The 16,266-nt window shown below is 41.1% G+C and overlaps 1 protein-coding gene across 2 annotated transcripts in view; it reads left to right on the top strand.

Moving 5' to 3' along the window:
* The window catches only part of PSMD1 (proteasome 26S subunit, non-ATPase 1), a 61,688-nt gene extending 46,878 nt beyond the window's left edge, over positions 1-14,810 (top strand). The window contains exons 17-25 of one of the 2 annotated variants that reach the window (XM_075861841.1): positions 2,537-2,651; positions 2,731-2,847; positions 5,114-5,216; positions 5,575-5,744; positions 6,932-7,024; positions 10,228-10,314; positions 11,806-11,946; positions 12,304-12,458; positions 14,627-14,810. In XM_075861841.1, coding sequence (XP_075717956.1) covers positions 2,537-2,651; positions 2,731-2,847; positions 5,114-5,216; positions 5,575-5,744; positions 6,932-7,024; positions 10,228-10,314; positions 11,806-11,946; positions 12,304-12,450 — 973 coding nt within the window. In that variant the 3' untranslated portion in view covers positions 12,451-12,458; positions 14,627-14,810. Of the gene's footprint in view, positions 1-2,536; positions 2,652-2,730; positions 2,848-5,113; positions 5,217-5,574; positions 5,745-6,931; positions 7,025-10,227; positions 10,315-11,805; positions 11,947-12,303; positions 12,486-14,626 lie in introns of both variants that reach the window. The other variant, XM_075861842.1, reaches the window with a different exon arrangement.
* The last annotated feature ends 1,456 nt before the right edge of the window (positions 14,811-16,266 follow it).

Below are 16,266 nucleotides of genomic sequence, written 5' to 3'. Positions count from 1 at the left end.
GAAAAAAACCATGCAGTGTAAAAGTTGATAAATTGCCCTGCGGTGCGGAATTTAATTCCGCAGCGTGTCCATTTATGCTGCGTTTTAGTTGATTTTCTGTTGCGGGTTTTCCCCATTGAATTCGATGGGGATGCAGAACCCGCAACAGAAAGCCAAGTTTTGCGACTTTTGCGCTGTATTCGCAGCAATTACACAGCAAAAATCACAACCTACGGAAAACAAATAAAAATTATACTTACCTATAACTCTCTCCTTCTTCCTGCAGTCCGGCCTCCTGGGATGATGTTTCATCCTATGTGACCGCTGCAGCGTCATATGGCCTGCAACATCATCGTATGAGGCAGGGCTACACTCAGAGAAGAGGGAGGGGGGGTAAGTATCGACTTTTTTATTTTATTTATTCTTATTTATTTTTTTCAAGTGCTGCATTCCATAGCGGAAATCCCATCCGATCCCTTTTTTTTTTCCGCACAAAATGTACTGCGGATTCTAGGTCGTATACGCTGCACAGTTTTAACGCAGCGTATCTGACCAATGGAAACCGGCCTAACACAATCCTAATTTAACTCTCTCTATTGTAAAATCGTCAGGTTTTTACCTGATAAAACCCTTGACGAGTTTTACATTGTTCATCTGAATAAGGCCTACGGCCAACCATACTACATATTGCCTACACACAGTACCGTTACTGCAGTGTCCGGACAATGAATATACATTACCTCCAGCCAGGACGTGATGTGTATTCATTCTCCTGACCACTTCTGTAGCGTCTCTGAGACTACAGCACAGCACAGCGAGATCTCGCTGTAAATGACAGTTTACAGCGTAATCTCGCAAGACTACGCCTGCTATGCTGTAACTCACAGAGAAGTGGTCAGGACTGTGAATAAACATCACGTCCTGGCTCGGGGTAATGTATATTCATTGTCAGGACACTGCAGTAACGTTAGTGTTTGTGTATGTGGCTGCACATAGCGATATAGCTATATCGCTATTTGCAGTGTAAATGAATGGAGAGAAGTGTATGATGCTGATTGGTCACTGATTGGTCAGCGTCATACACTCCTCTGTACAACGCCCACTTGGCCAAAAAGTAAACCACGCCCAGTTGTCCATTGAGAAACTCATTCGCATAAAGCTAATATAGGTCATAACTCCATCAAAAAAGATAGTTTTTCTAAATAAAAAACACTGCTGTAATCTACATTACAGCGCAGATCACCTCATGTACAATATAGGGAATTTATAATCTGGTGACAGAGCCTCTTTAAGCTTGATGACTGAGTGATTGACTGCCGAGTACCCGACATTCAGCTGGCCGGAGACTACCAGGGACACTGGAGAGGAGATATAAGCGGTTTTCAAAACATTTGTCTTCCCTGTACTCATGTACACAGCGCTCAATGAGCATTGTGTATAAAATAAAGGCAGCGGCACTAGTCACATGATCGGGTAGTAGGAGGCTGCTGGGTCTAACTAGACCCAGCACAACCCTAAGGGCAAAGCCACACGTGGTGGAATTGCTCTTGAATTCCGCTGCGGACACTCCGCAGCGTTAATCCGCAGCGGAGCCGTTTCTCCATTGACTTCCACTTCTATTTAGTAGGGTTCGTTTAGACGAGGCTGAAAATTCCGCTGCGGAGGATAGGCTGCGGTGCGGAATTTGGTGTCCGCAGCATGCAATGGATGTTGCGGAGTTGTGGTGGACTAGTTGCGGACTCATGGCGGAATTTCTCCATTGACTTCCATGGAGATTCTAATTTCCGCAATGAAGTCCGCAGCTGTCATGCACATGTTATGTGTGCTGCGGATGCGTCTTGCTTTTTTGACATGACATTTCTTCATTCTGGCTGGACCTATGTATTTCTAGGTCTACAGCCAGACTGAGGAAGTCAATGGGGCTCCCGTAATTACGGGAGCGTTGCTAGGAGACGTCAGTAAATAGTCACTGTCCAGGGTGCTGAAAGAGTTAAGCGATCGGCAGTAACTGTTTCTGCACCCTGGACAGTGACTACCGATCCCAATATACAGCAACCTGTCAAAAAAATTGCCTACTTTTGCTTTTATGATCATATCCTGTACTTGTAAGAGTTTTCTCATGATAACCATTATATCTTACGTGACAATATCTTTGTGCTCCGATGGGATAATAACGATTACTCAAAGTAGACTGTCAATTGACATTACAGGTGGTGCCATCATTAAAACAGTTACAGAAAGTAGTGGCCTTTAGTACATCTTGCTAAGGAAAGGCCCTGGTACTTGTAGTTTGAGGGAGCAAATGAGCGGTCACAAGTAAGGCTGTAGGACTGCCAATTAATACGGTCTACAGGTCAAAAACACAGCAATACCAAAAGGGTGAGGTTAAACGCAAAGAATTAATTTGCGCATTATGATGGTACGGTAAGATTTCTTTGGTGTATGTGAAAGGGATCGTAGAGGTTTGGGAAAATTTATGGTGGAAAATTCCTTTAATTCAATTATATTTGTCCTTTTAAGATCTTGGATTTCTCAACTTTTTTTGCTCCTCCTGCAGAACACCAGAGCAATGCCCAAGTGTAGTGTCACTGCTGTCTGAGAGCTACAATCCTCATGTGCGCTATGGAGCTGCAATGGCCCTTGGAATCTGCTGTTCTGGCACTGGGAACAAGGTGAGAGAATATGCCTCTTCCTCTTATCTTTGATCTCTCTCCCATATGTTATTTCCTAAAGTCCACGTATCTATTATAGGAAGCCATTAACCTCCTGGAACCAATGACGAATGACCCTGTGAATTATGTGCGTCAAGGTGCACTCATCTCTTCTGCCCTGATCATGATCCAGCAGACTGAAGTAACTTGTCCTAAAGTAAGTGAAGGTTTTCTTATTCCAATACGTGTTCTTGACCTGAATTGTGATGATTTTACATGCCTACAAACCTCTCTATTTTTCTACATAGGCTTGCTACCCATCATAGTTTTTTACGCAATTCATGCAAAGCTTTATCCCTTGTCTACTAAGTGTTATAGAGCAGGAGAAGCTGGGAAGATTGAGAAAAGTGGGAAAAGACTCTGCATAACTTATTTATTTAAGGCTAGGGCTACATGGCGACTTTGGCTGCAACATAGGTCGCAAGGCCATTGATTGCTGTGTCGCATTGCATGCAAATAATGAAAGCAAATATGGCCACGTTGTAACCCGCAAGAAATTCAAACCTGCTGAATTTCCTGCGGGTCACAACTGTTGTCGCGTTTGTGGCAACCTAGCCCTAATCCATGCTCCGTCTACGCTAATGAGTCCAATGAGTGCGGTCTCATTCAGTGATTGACAGAGATATCTGTGAATCCCGGAGTAGGACTCATAAACCCAGAGAGCAGAGATTTAACTCTAAGGTTATGCTGAATATTTTCAGACTAAACTATATACGAACAATATTTGACAGTTTAAATATAGACTTAGGGGGAGATTTACTTAGACTGGCGTATTATAGTCCACACTTTGCAGGCTGCGAAGCTCATCTATCTCAGTACTACATGCTGGCACCATGTCTGCACAGATATGACTGTGGTGCTTTACATTCTGGGAAATGTAGTCATAAACTAAATGTTCCACTGCATTATATTAAGAGTTCGACATAGTTCTATCGGGATAAGTTTGTCCAGAAGCTTGATATCTGTTTCTAGTAGATACCTGCATAACTGTGAATGCAGATCCTTGAACACCGGAACCATGCAGAAATGTAATGCAATGTATTTACAAGCAGATCTGACAGGTATCCTACACTATCTGAGCACAGCATAGTCTCTGAACTTGGGGATATATAGTTTTATATTCATAGAGCACATGAGACTCCTGTTTCCCCGTCCACCTTTCCATGTATACAGACTGAAGCAGGAAAAGCTGTCAATGAGCAATTTTCATGCTTCCTTTGCTAGGGGACTCCAGCCGTAGGGAAGCCTCTGACATCACTGTCCATATGTGTCCCCGGGCAAAGCAATTCCTGATGCTCTGCCCGTGGACTTTTTTTTTTTTTTGGGTAATCTCAGAGTAACTGTTTTACAGTATTCACATTCCCCTCTCTATCAGATTACACACACTGTAAATGTCTTCATTTTAATGACACCCACAATGGACGTGAGGCAGTCCTAGTAAAGCATCCAAATGAAACTAGTTCTCAATGAGCCGTATCGGATGAAGTAGATGGTCTATATCGTGTAGATCCCAACAGCACAAGCAATGAACCTTCTTATATCCCCCCCCCCCCCCACCTTTGTAAATATTACATCAGTTTTACTGCTTTAGCACAAGCCAGTACATTTCTTCCTAGTGTATGTGTGCCTAACTCCCCATGTTCTGCCTTGTACACAGATTGTCTCCCCACTTTGGTATGCAGTTTTCTCCAGAGTGTTCCGTCTGGAAGAACTTCACACTGAATTAAAATAAACAGTCTATAAAGAAGATAATAAAGTCTGTGTGTCCACAGTCAGATCCAGGCACAGAGCAGAACCTTCTTGGAAACACCTCAATCTCAAAATGAATGGGCAACTAATGTAAGGCAGAATTTGGGTGTCCTGTCACTCCTATCAAAGGCTGCTGTTTTGGCTTATCAAAAAAAACGCCTACAGCCCCGTATTGGTGCATTGATTTCTATGAAGGTCAACTCTTCTTTTTTTTTTTTTTTGTTGATCTCTGATTCTCCAGTATTTCAGGGGTTAAGCCAGAAGACTTTAAATCACGCTTTTACTTGTCAGTGTGCCGGTACAAGCCGTATGCATGACGATGCCCATGTCCGGTATTCTGAACATTGCCCTTCCAACAGGCGCCAGCGGAGCATTAGGTCTGCAGTGTATCTGCCTTATTGTAGTCCTGCTTCCTCCAGATATGATTATAGTTCACAATGTATTAGACGCTGTGTGAGCGCTGCCTGTCACTTTTTACCAAAGGGTGCCGCACAGGTTCAGAAGACCAAAAGACAAATAGATTTAATCTACATAGTTTATGCTGAAGTGTAAACGTTTGGTTGAAATGTGCAAATATGTTGCTGAAGCGATGGCAAATTGAATTCAAGTTAATTTGAAAATGTACTTCTCTTGTATTCTTTTATTATACCACCATCTTTTTTTTTTTTTTTCAGGTCAGTCAGTTCCGTCAACTATATTCCAAGGTGATAAATGATAAACATGATGATGTAATGGCAAAGTTTGGCGCTATACTGGCACAAGGAATCCTTGATGCAGGTATGTTTTACACCATGTAACTTAATAATCCCTCTGAGCTGCAGTAGGATGGACGATGCGTTGAACAGAAATGCTTGTGGTACCCAAGGGGTTATCTTTGCTAGAAGAATGTCACTGTATAAATTACCTCTAGAAGGCAGCAGATAATGGTTTTATAATGATATTAGAGGACTGCACCTGGCCTTATGGCGGTAATGACCCGGCCTGCTGCCCTCTTCACCCCGCACTGACGGGAGAAATATTGACTTTAGACCTTCATTTAACCACTCAACTACCACTTGGCTGTAAACGCCTAGTATTGTAATGCCAACTTAACAAAAATTATTTTGAAGCGAATGCTTTAATTTCTTTTTTGCAGGCGGACACAATGTGACCATCTCTTTGCAGTCCCGCACCGGTCACACTCACATGCCTTCTGTGGTTGGAGTCCTCGTCTTCACTCAGTTTTGGTTCTGGTTTCCACTTTCACATTTCTTGTCTTTATCTTTTACTCCAACCTGTGTGATTGGTCTTAATAAGGATCTTAAGGTGAGTGCGAACACATCAGGTCTATGCACCTTACTGCAATTTTCTTTAGCAAGGCCCTGAATGGGTTACAATAATTGTAGCATCACAAGTCCCCATAACTTAAAAGAAAAATGCATAATCCTCTTACAGACCTTATGATGCAGGATCACTCACCACTCATTAGCAGCTCATGGTAATGATAGACAGGTCTGTTAATGAGATTTATTAACTCTTTCTTACAACAGAGATCCTATACAATCGTTTCTCCTTCTTGCTCAAAGGATGATCACTTACAATAATCTAAAAATGAACTAGGCGGTTACAGTTGTGAGTACAGTGGGGTACTTGGTCTCACTTGATTCAGTCCCTTACTGCCTGAAGAAGTGTTTGTGGCCTCATCTTAAAGATTTGTCATAAGAGCAGCTTTCCCTTAGAGGACCTATCACCTCTCCTGACATTTCTATTTTAGTAAATACTTACCCATAAAATAACAATTCCTCTGTTATTCCTCCTAGAAATGTATGAATAAATGGACAACTGTGTGTAAGCACTCCCCTTGTCAAAGGGGTGTGTGCCCAAACAGTCAGACTCGGTCAGCACTGATTAGACATGATCAGTCTGTGTATGGGCACATCCCCGACTGGTAACACCCAGTTGTCAATGTATTTGAAGATTTCTGGAGGAATAACAGGAACGGCACAACGTAGAGTTCTAAGAAAAGATGCTCCAGAATTGTTGTTTCGTGGGGAATACAATTATTTACTGTAACAGACATGTCAGGAGAGGTGACATGTCCTCTTTAAATGCTTAGCGTCACACCCTTGATGTAAGCACATTAAAATATGGATTCCCGTGTTTTGTTCCTGTACTCAATATTTTAAGATTTAATCCTATGATTGATAAACTGCTCTAGAGATAAGCAAATTGAATCACCATTTTGCTTGATTCATTGATTTGCGGGCCAAATAATAAATTTGAGGAATAAATTAACTTATTAATCTCATGACGCATTAATTTGCCAATACATCTTTATGGTAGGCAAATTGGTGAAATTTGAATTATGAGAAAAGGAAATTAAATTTTAAAAAATTAATGTTAACAGATACTATTTATTCCATTACAAAAGTTTTGTATTCATCACTAGAGATTATTGTTGTCCACTTATGTTGCGTATTGTTTAGTTAATGTCGGTAAAAAATTTTTTTCAGATGCCAAAAGTTCAGTATCGATCGAATTGCAAACCTTCAACTTTTGCCTACCCTGCCCCTCTAGAAGTGCCCAAGGAGAAGGAAAAAGAGAAGGTAAGTAATATGAAAGCGCAAAAAAAATGTTGGAAAGGCATTCACATTTAATTCAAGTAAACATTAAGTTCAATTCACAAAATAAAATGTACAGAAACATACAAATAATTATATAATTACATTTACTGAAAATGCATTGACCTGTACAATGACAAGTAAAATACCCATCACAGAGAACATAAAAATTCAGTTGAAAGCAATGTTAACCCTTTCCCGCTCTAGGCAATTTTCGTCTCCTCTTTTATTTTCCCCCGACCTTCCAAAAGCCATTCCTTTTTTTTTTTTATTATTCTGTCAAAATAGCCGTATAAGGACTTGTTTTTGCGGGACAAGTTGTAGTTTTTCACTTTACCATTTATTGTACCATATAATGTACGGGAAGGTACTTTGATAAAGAAAAAAACGAATGGCTAAAAAAAAAAAAATAGTTATTTTTGTTGCCATATTCTAAAACCCATTACTTTATTTTTCCAATAATTGGGCTGTGTGAGGGCTTGCTTTTATGAGCTGTAGTTTTTATTGGTACCATCCTGGGATACATGTGACTTTTTGATTATTTATAACTGTTTTTGTTGGATGTTTCATGTAGGGGTTACGCCATAGTCGGGAAGTGGAAGTATGGAGCATGCCACGAGCTGAGCAACTCCATACTCAGCGGAATAATAGCGATCACGGCAACTAAGCCATTAGAAAACGGGGCATAGTTCCTTGCGTTGCCTATCACCTCCCCACCCCCCATGCGTTGTGAACTCCATGCCGATTGTTGTCATGGCAGCCTAGTGGCCTAATGAAGGTCCCCTGGTCTGCCATCTTTGTGTTCCTACCGAGGGCTTTATAGGACCCAGTAAAAAAACACAATATATTGCAATACTTAAGTATTGCATTATATTATGCAAGCAGTCCAACGATCGCTAGTTCAAGTCTGCTTTTTTTATATATATATATATATATATATATATATATATATATATATATATATATATATATATATATATATAGTTATAGTGTAGAAAAAGTTAAAAAATGAAGATTTGTTTTGGGGTTTTTTATATACTCCTATCGCATAATACAGGCAGGATAACCAGCAAAATAGAACATCTTTATTAGATACAAACTAAAATACGGAATATAGGATGGAACGATAGACCCATGGTGCAAGAATCCCCACACATAAATGCTAAAAACTTCCTATAGAAAAAAAATGCATGGGTAAATACAGCAAAGTGCAAGTGCCTTAACAATAAATGCAGCAGCCCTATAGTGACAAGTGTCAAGTTAGGGAAAACAATTAAACTAGACAGGCACAAAAAGGAGGACCGTATGCAGACCAAAAGAGGGGGACCCTGATCCCCCAACACGTGTTTCGCCACCTGCAGCCAATTAGGAGACCGCTAAAGCCATCATTTAGAGCATAGGGGTGGGCTGACAACGTGCAGGGAGGATAAGCCAGGAGTACTTTCACATCAAGTGCCTGCTTCAGTGGCGCAGGGGAGTTAAACATCGATTTGGCAGTCATGCAGCTTACAGGACTGAGACACAAGGTATGTTTTACAATGCCCCCCCTTCCCTATATCGCTCTATCCGCAGTTTTGAGACTCCAAAACTGCTGACGGTTCCTTTAATGTGACTGTGCATATTAAAATCCAGTTGCCACACAATAGGCTGATTTCCTATTTTCTGCAACTTCGTTGTTTGATTACCCTGTCCTAGTCTGCACAGCAAAGCTTAGGGTGGAGGTTGCAATGACCGCTGTATTGTACTGCAGGAGGCCTAGACAATGCAATGAAAAGGCAGGATTGCAACACTACACAGATAAGACCCTGTATACAGCTCTTCTTTCACTTTCTCCTAATAATCTACGGCATTTCTCTGTTTAACTCTCGTTCATTGTTGTTGCCATAAAGCATGCACATGCTGCTGAACTGTCTATACAATACAGGAAATGTGTGCCTCCAATATAGACACCCCCAAGGGAATGTAAAAATAGAAATGGCTACAACACGGAAAAAAAAATAACAAACACATTAGTTCCCTTCTGGGTTGTTTGTTTTTTTTTTAAAGTTTATTTTGCATTTTTTTCAACAAAATAAGTTAGAAACATTTCAGAACAGTGAGTAAACCATCACAGCAATGTATATAATCGGGTAACAGGTATACAGTAAATCTGAGTCATGGAGGTGACACGTGGAGAGCAGGCCAAACAAGTCTTAACTTCTATACACGAATAACAATACAGCGCCCACACATCATGCCATCCTATATTCTCTGCATCTTGACCCCTCCCTGGAGCCCAGCAATGAACTACAACACATTTAAGTCTCTGACTCCAACCATCTCCTCCAGTTCTCAAATTTATAGGGACATTTCCTACTATTATATAACGTTCGATACAGAGGCACATATATATTAATAAACTGAAGCCAGTGCACCAAACTCGGTGACGCCGTAGCCTTCCAGGCCATACTAATCTTCCTGGAGCAGAACAAAGTGAAACTGGAAAAAAAATCTTGTCATAATAACCCTGTTTTACTACATTTATAATACCTAGGATGCATATTTGGGGTGTGAGAAGTTGTGGAAATCAAAAGTTATCATGGAAGAATTTCACAACCTCTGACCATAAGGGTTGGACCTTGGGGCATAGACACACACAATGGAGATACGTGCCCACCACAGCTTGACATCAACAACAAGAATCAGAGGTTGAGGCACTTCTCCTCTGAAGCCTGACTGGGGTATAATCGATACGGTGAAGAAACCTTGATTGGTTTAAGAAATCCCGAGCACTCGCCAGAGTCCACAAAGGAGCGCTCTACTTCTCTCAACTCCTCCCCTGTTAGATCAGGGATATCATCGTGCCATCTCGTAAAGGCTTAATCAAAGGGTCTAGACCCAACAGATCGTAATGCATAGGTTTGTGTAAGGGGTTTAGAAAGGTCTGGGACACCAAGGAGATCCCCCAGTTTAGAAAAACCCCCAACTCTGGACCCAACGTGCCAAACTGGGCAATGAAGGCATGTAATAAAAGAAGGCGCTCCTCTGAACTTGTGGACTGGCATGAGATCCTGAGAAGGGCACATGGGGGGCCTGTAGAAGGTTGAGACTAAATCTAGGAGTACATTATTTTTCTTCTACATTATCTAATTGATGAAACTAAAATGAAATACACATGACATTTCCTTTATTTTTCTTTGCTCCTTCAGGTCTCCACCGCTGTCTTATCCATTACAGCCAAGGCAAAGAAGAAGGAAAAAGAGAAGGAGAAGAAAGAGGAAGAAAAAATGGAAGTGGTGAGTTGTTTTCTACAGCTGCTTTGTATGAGCACAATCTATCTCAGGCAGTGGTCTGCATTATGTACATTAAGCGTTGTCCCCCTAGACAGTCCGGGAACTTTCTATAAACATAGCTTATATTTGGTATAGTTCATCATGAATGTACTATATGCATAGTAGACATCTGTGTGAACAAGTATTTGGTGCACTCTCGTCTATGGGGCACTAACCATATTTTAATTAACATACGATTAAAAGAAATGGATTATTGTGGTTAAGCCACCATTTCAGGCTGACGAGAGACTGACGGTAGTGTTCTTCTATGGTATCACGTACAGAAAATCCCTGCCTCGGTTATCTTTCCTTAAAGGGATTTTTTTTTTTTCCTACGAATGACACTTCCTGTGGATAGGTGTCTAATTGTTGGGACCCCCACCGATCATGAGAACAGAGTCCCATGTCCCTCGTTTGAATGGAGCGACTATTGGACTTTTGTGCTCCCTCTCACTCCAACGCTGTCGAACTGAAGGAGACACTTGCACAAGTCCCCAGTTTTCAGCTGTTTATTTAGTTGTCGATTTATATTTAAAAGGAAGGTGTCACGAAAAAAATAATGTTTATATAATATTGTTTTTAGTATGATATTAAAATAAATTTTATTTATTTGTGTTCTTGTGTTGTACTTTTTTTACTTTTTTCTTACTTTTACTTTTCTATGGGGGCTGCCATTTTTTTTGAAGATTCAAACCCCTCCTCCTGGCACTAGCCAGAATAAGGGAGGGGAGATTGTGTAAGCACACTAGAGCGAGTGTGTCTACCCCAAATTTGCAGCATAAAGCAATGAGGTTGCTTTACCACATTGCCAATGCTGCAATTTTGGGAATTGCTCCCTCTAGTGACCAGCACATTGGAATGTTATAAATTAGAATCTAATTTATAATATTTCCTGACTTGTGAAAAAATTAAAACAATGTGTAATCACTTATATACTAACTGTTTAACTAAAAAAAATAATAAATTCTAGCGACACATTCCCTTTAAAGAGTAAATGTACGTTCCAAAAAGTTTTGATATGTCTGAGACATATCAAAAGTTTTGATTGGTGGGGTCCAGGTGCTGAGACCCCACCTCCCTCTACTGTCACTGAAACGGAAGTGCAGAAGAGCTCAGCTGAGCGCTCTCCACATTTGGCTGTGATCGGCGCTCCTTGCTAGGCTGAAGACGCCTCACATAGATGTTTTGTGTGAGCTGTCTTCAGCCTAACAAGGAGCCCCAATCGCAGCCGAATGTGCAATGCCCAGCTAAGCGCTTCTGCACTTTCACTTCAGCGATGGTGGGGGGAGGGGGTCTCAGCACCCCGTACTCTAGCAATTAAAACTTCTGATATGTCTCGGATTCAAAAGATTTTTGAAAGTGCATTACTCTTTATCTACAAAAATAGCAGACAAATGATAATGTAGTTACAAGTGATGCCTATATCATTTGTACATGTCTGATTTTGTTTTCTAGGATGAGACTGAAAAAAAGGAGGATAAAAAGAAGGAACCAGAACCGAACTTCCAGCTTCTTGAGAACCCAGCCCGAGTGATGCCAGCTCAGCTCAAAGTGCTTAGCATGCCAGAGGGCTCCAGATACCAACCTTTTAAACCAGTAAGTGCATTATAAATGTCCCTGTGGGCACCGTGCCAAGATTAATGCGCATTCCCCTGTTATAAAGTGATCCCTAGGATATGCCATCACTTTATGATTGGTGTGTAACCGACCTCTGGCACCCCATGGATCCTGAGATAACACTACTGGTCGCCAACCAAACATTTAGGCTATCCTTGTGATTTACTTTGTTGTGTTGAAAGATGGAATAATGGAGATTTATGTATCTACATGATGTACAAGTAAACTGATTCAGATTTTTTACAGCATCATAAAAAATGACCGGTATGCATGCATAGTTGATGTCTACCATGCTTGACATTTTTTGGTATAGTTATTTATTTATTTTTCCTACAGCTCTCAATAGGTGGCATCATAATCCTCAGAGACACTAGTGAGGAAGAAGAACAACTAGTGGAACCTGTAGCTGCACACGGTCCAAAAATTGAGGAGGAGGAACAAGAGCCTGAGCCCCCAGAGCCGTTTGAATATATTGATGACTAAAAGTGCAGGTACTGAGATCTGTGTGTGTAATGCAGGTACATTTTGGTCAGAAGCATGTGAAATCTTCTTCATGTTATTAATCGCAATGAACTCCACATTACTGTACTCATGCGATCTTCTGTATGTGCACACTGTGTTACATAGAGCATGCTCAATTAAAGGGAATGTCATAAGACAATTACATATTATTTAAAGAGGCTCTGTCACCAGATTTTGCAACCCCTATCTGCTATTGCAGCAGATAGGCGCTGCAATGTAGATTACAGTAACGTTTTTATTTTTAAAAAACGAGCATTTTTGGCCAAGTTATGACCATTTTTGTATATATGCAAATGAGGCTTGCAAAAGTACAACTGGGCGTGTTGAAAAGTAAAAGTACAACTGGGCGTGTATTATGTGTGTTACATCGGGGCGTGTTTACTACTTTTACTAGCTGGGCGTTCTGACGAGAAGTATCATCCACTTCTCTTCAGAACGCCCAGCTTCTGGCAGTGCAGACACAGCCGTGTTCTCAAGAGATCACGCTGTGTCGTCACTCACAGGTCCTGCATCGTGTCAGACGAGCGAGGACACATCGGCCCCAGAGGCTACAGATGATTCTGCAGCAGCATCGGCGTTTGCAGGTAAATCGATGTAGCTACTTACCTGCAAACGCTGATGCTGCTGCAGAATCATCTGTAGCCTCTGGTGCCGATGTGGCCGACACGATGCAGGACCTGGGGCAGGAAGTGAGTGACGTCACAGCGTGATCTCTCGAGAACACGCTGTGTGTCTGCACTGCCAGAAGCTGGGCGTTCTGAAGAGAAGTGGATGATACTTCTCGTCAGAACGCCCAGCTAGTAAAAGTAGTAAACACGCCCCGATGTATGCACATAATACACGCCCAGTTGTACTTTTACTTTTCAACACGCCCAGTTGTACTTTTGCAAGCCTCGGTTGCATAAATACGAAAATGGTCATAACTTGGCCAAAAATGCTCGTTTTTTAAAAATAAAAACGTTACTGTAATCTACATTGCAGCGCCTATCTGCTGCAATAGCAGATAGGGCTTGCAAAATCTGGTGACAGAGCCTCTTTAAATCCATTATTTTGTCTTTCGGCCAGATGTTAAAGGGGTTGTCCACTACCAGACGATTGATGACCTATCCACCGGATAGGTCATCAATATATCATCGGTGTGCGTCCGACACCCGGACCCCGCACCGATCAGCTGCTTCGGTGGCCTGCGGGCATCGGATGTTGTTGCACACTATTCAGTGTACAGAGCCGGAAGCAGTTGGCTCTGTACATTGCATAGTGGTCATGCTGCCTAACTGCAGCTCTGCCGCTATTCCATGACCGGAGCCAACTGCTTCCGGCATGGATGGTCCGTGGCCTGGAGGCAGCCAGTGCGGCTGATTTGTGCAGGGTCTGGGTATCAGGTGGATAGGTAATCAGTTGTCCGGTCGTGGACAACTCCTTTAAAGTTAAGTCTATTGTGAAATATTTTGGTTTTTACAATTTTTGTAGGATTGTGGTTTGTAACGTTTTTATCAAAATCTAGACAGCTCTTGGTATGGCGTTTTTTTTTCAGGTATTTTCTCCATTGGCTTTACAATAGAACTGTAGAAACGTCTGAAAAAAAATATTGTTATAAAAATGACACAAATTTTAAAAATGTAACTAAAAACACACGTAAAAAATGCTATAAAAATTCTGCAGACTATATTGTTTTTTATATACATTTTAAAACGCATTCAAAAGAAAAATCTGTGTGTGAAGGAGGCCTAAAACTAGCTTTAGACGTTAAGATGTACCCTCCGTAGAAGCAATCCAAAATATATTTTTTTCTCTTTGTAATTAGACCGCTTGTTGGAAGAGAGACCTACATGGACAGATATATTGTACGATTTGAATGATTATTTTATTCCCTTTGAACTGGTTCATAGAGTGGGAGATATTGTGCATTGGCATTATAGCGTCAGGAACGATTTCAGATCGTTTGTGAATTTGGTAAAATTGATAACCTATAACTATCATAAAAATGTTTGGATTCCCAACGCTTGGTACAAATGCAGAGCGCTATATACAGAGCATAGACTAAATATTTGCAGGTCAAAAGGAAATATAAGTTATTATGAGAGGACAAAATCATCAATATAAAAACACCTATCACTAATCTTGTTTTCTTTTATAGATTTGTTTTATTTTAATGTCCGGATGTCGGGATGAATGCCGCCAGCAGCAACATCGCCTAGGCTGCATGTGAAATGTCTGCAACCCTTTCCTGTTGTACCCATGTGCGAAGTTCCTGGATTCCGTGTTACTGACCAGTGGTCTCTTTTCAAATAAAAACGTAAAAATAATTGGTACAAAACAAAGGTTTCGTTTTTTTCAAGCGGGAATGACCTTTTACACTTGAATGCCTTTGTTAGCACAGCCGCTATACTGTGGTTGGAACCTTCTTCTTTCGGCGCCGGAGGCAGCGGAAGCAGCTCATCAGTCCAGGTGTCCGGACTGTGCATAGGCCATCAGTATAAAAAATAGCCCCCAACCCGGACAATTCCTTGTATAATAGTGTAGAGAACTGGAAACCTAATAATAAGGGGTAAATGGGTTTGTCTACTCTTATTTTCTTCTCTAAATAAGGCTAATCGGAAGAGGCACTGTACTTTCTAATGCAGTCTGTAGTAATTCGGTCTTTGAGAGTAGATCTATGAAATTGCAGCTACACGGACGACGCCCTAATTGTGATAGTACATCCTGGTGATCATGCAGACAGAAGCCCTGTGATTAGCAGCCGTGATCAGGGAAACCTCTAATCTTGGCTGATTAGCCCCTTAGGCCTAGTTCACACAGAGTTTTTTGCAGGCGGAAAATCTGAATTTTGAGGCCGATTTTGACCTGCCGGCAGAACACTTGCTGTGTTTTTCGCCCGCAGCCATTGAGCACTGGGCAAAAAAAATGCAGCGAAAACCGCTTTCTCTGCCTCTCATTGATGTTAATGGGGGGTCAGAGCCTAACCTATAATGTGAGATTTATTTCTTTTTTTTTAGCAATGTAAGATAGTGATACAATTGTATCCATAAGGTTCGTTCACTAGCGCTTGCGCACTTTACATTGACATATGTAATAAGTTCAGATAGGACAAGGATGAGATTTAAATGGTTAATACCATCACACTCTAGTATTTATAATTTTATTTTAGCATTTTCCTGGTTTTTATTTATTTTTATATTTTTTTATATTTATTCAAAAAATATTATGTTTAAATATTTTTGTTCCAAGTTGGGACCGGTACCCTCCTTGTCACAAGGTGTGTGCCAGGAACTGAAGCAACATGAGCAGCTGCTCTAGGAGTTCCTCTAGATGAATCTCTTGTATTTCAGCTACTGCTGCTATAGAGATGTCTGTGCAGCTCTCTTATTAGCAGATCAGCTGCTTTATCAAGCCCAGTGTGTGCCAGTAGCTGATACAGCTTCAGCTGCTGCTGCTGTGGATTCCACTGTGAGGATCTCGTGTTTAGCAACACACTAATCCTGCCTATCTGTAGTTATCTAGCCCTACGCGTTTCCTTACTCATAAGTAACTCTGCAGTAATTAATCAGGGGCTCACAGAGTTAATAGATTAGACCTTCTGGCATTCCAGAGGTCTGTGTAGACAATGCACTGATTCTATGATCAAACGTGGACATAGTTGCTAGCCCATTGGTATTCATCCAGTGAAACACATATATTACTCAAGGGAAAAACCACGTATATTTACTAATGCACAGTGAATAATGGGGGGTCAGAGATGGAAACGACTGAAGAAAGAGCATGACACTTCCCATTGAA

The sequence above is a fragment of the Rhinoderma darwinii genome, chromosome 4, assembly GCF_050947455.1.
Source record: "Rhinoderma darwinii isolate aRhiDar2 chromosome 4, aRhiDar2.hap1, whole genome shotgun sequence".
NCBI lineage: Eukaryota > Metazoa > Chordata > Amphibia > Anura > Rhinodermatidae > Rhinoderma > Rhinoderma darwinii.
This window is presented reverse-complemented; position numbering and strand designations above follow the sequence as displayed.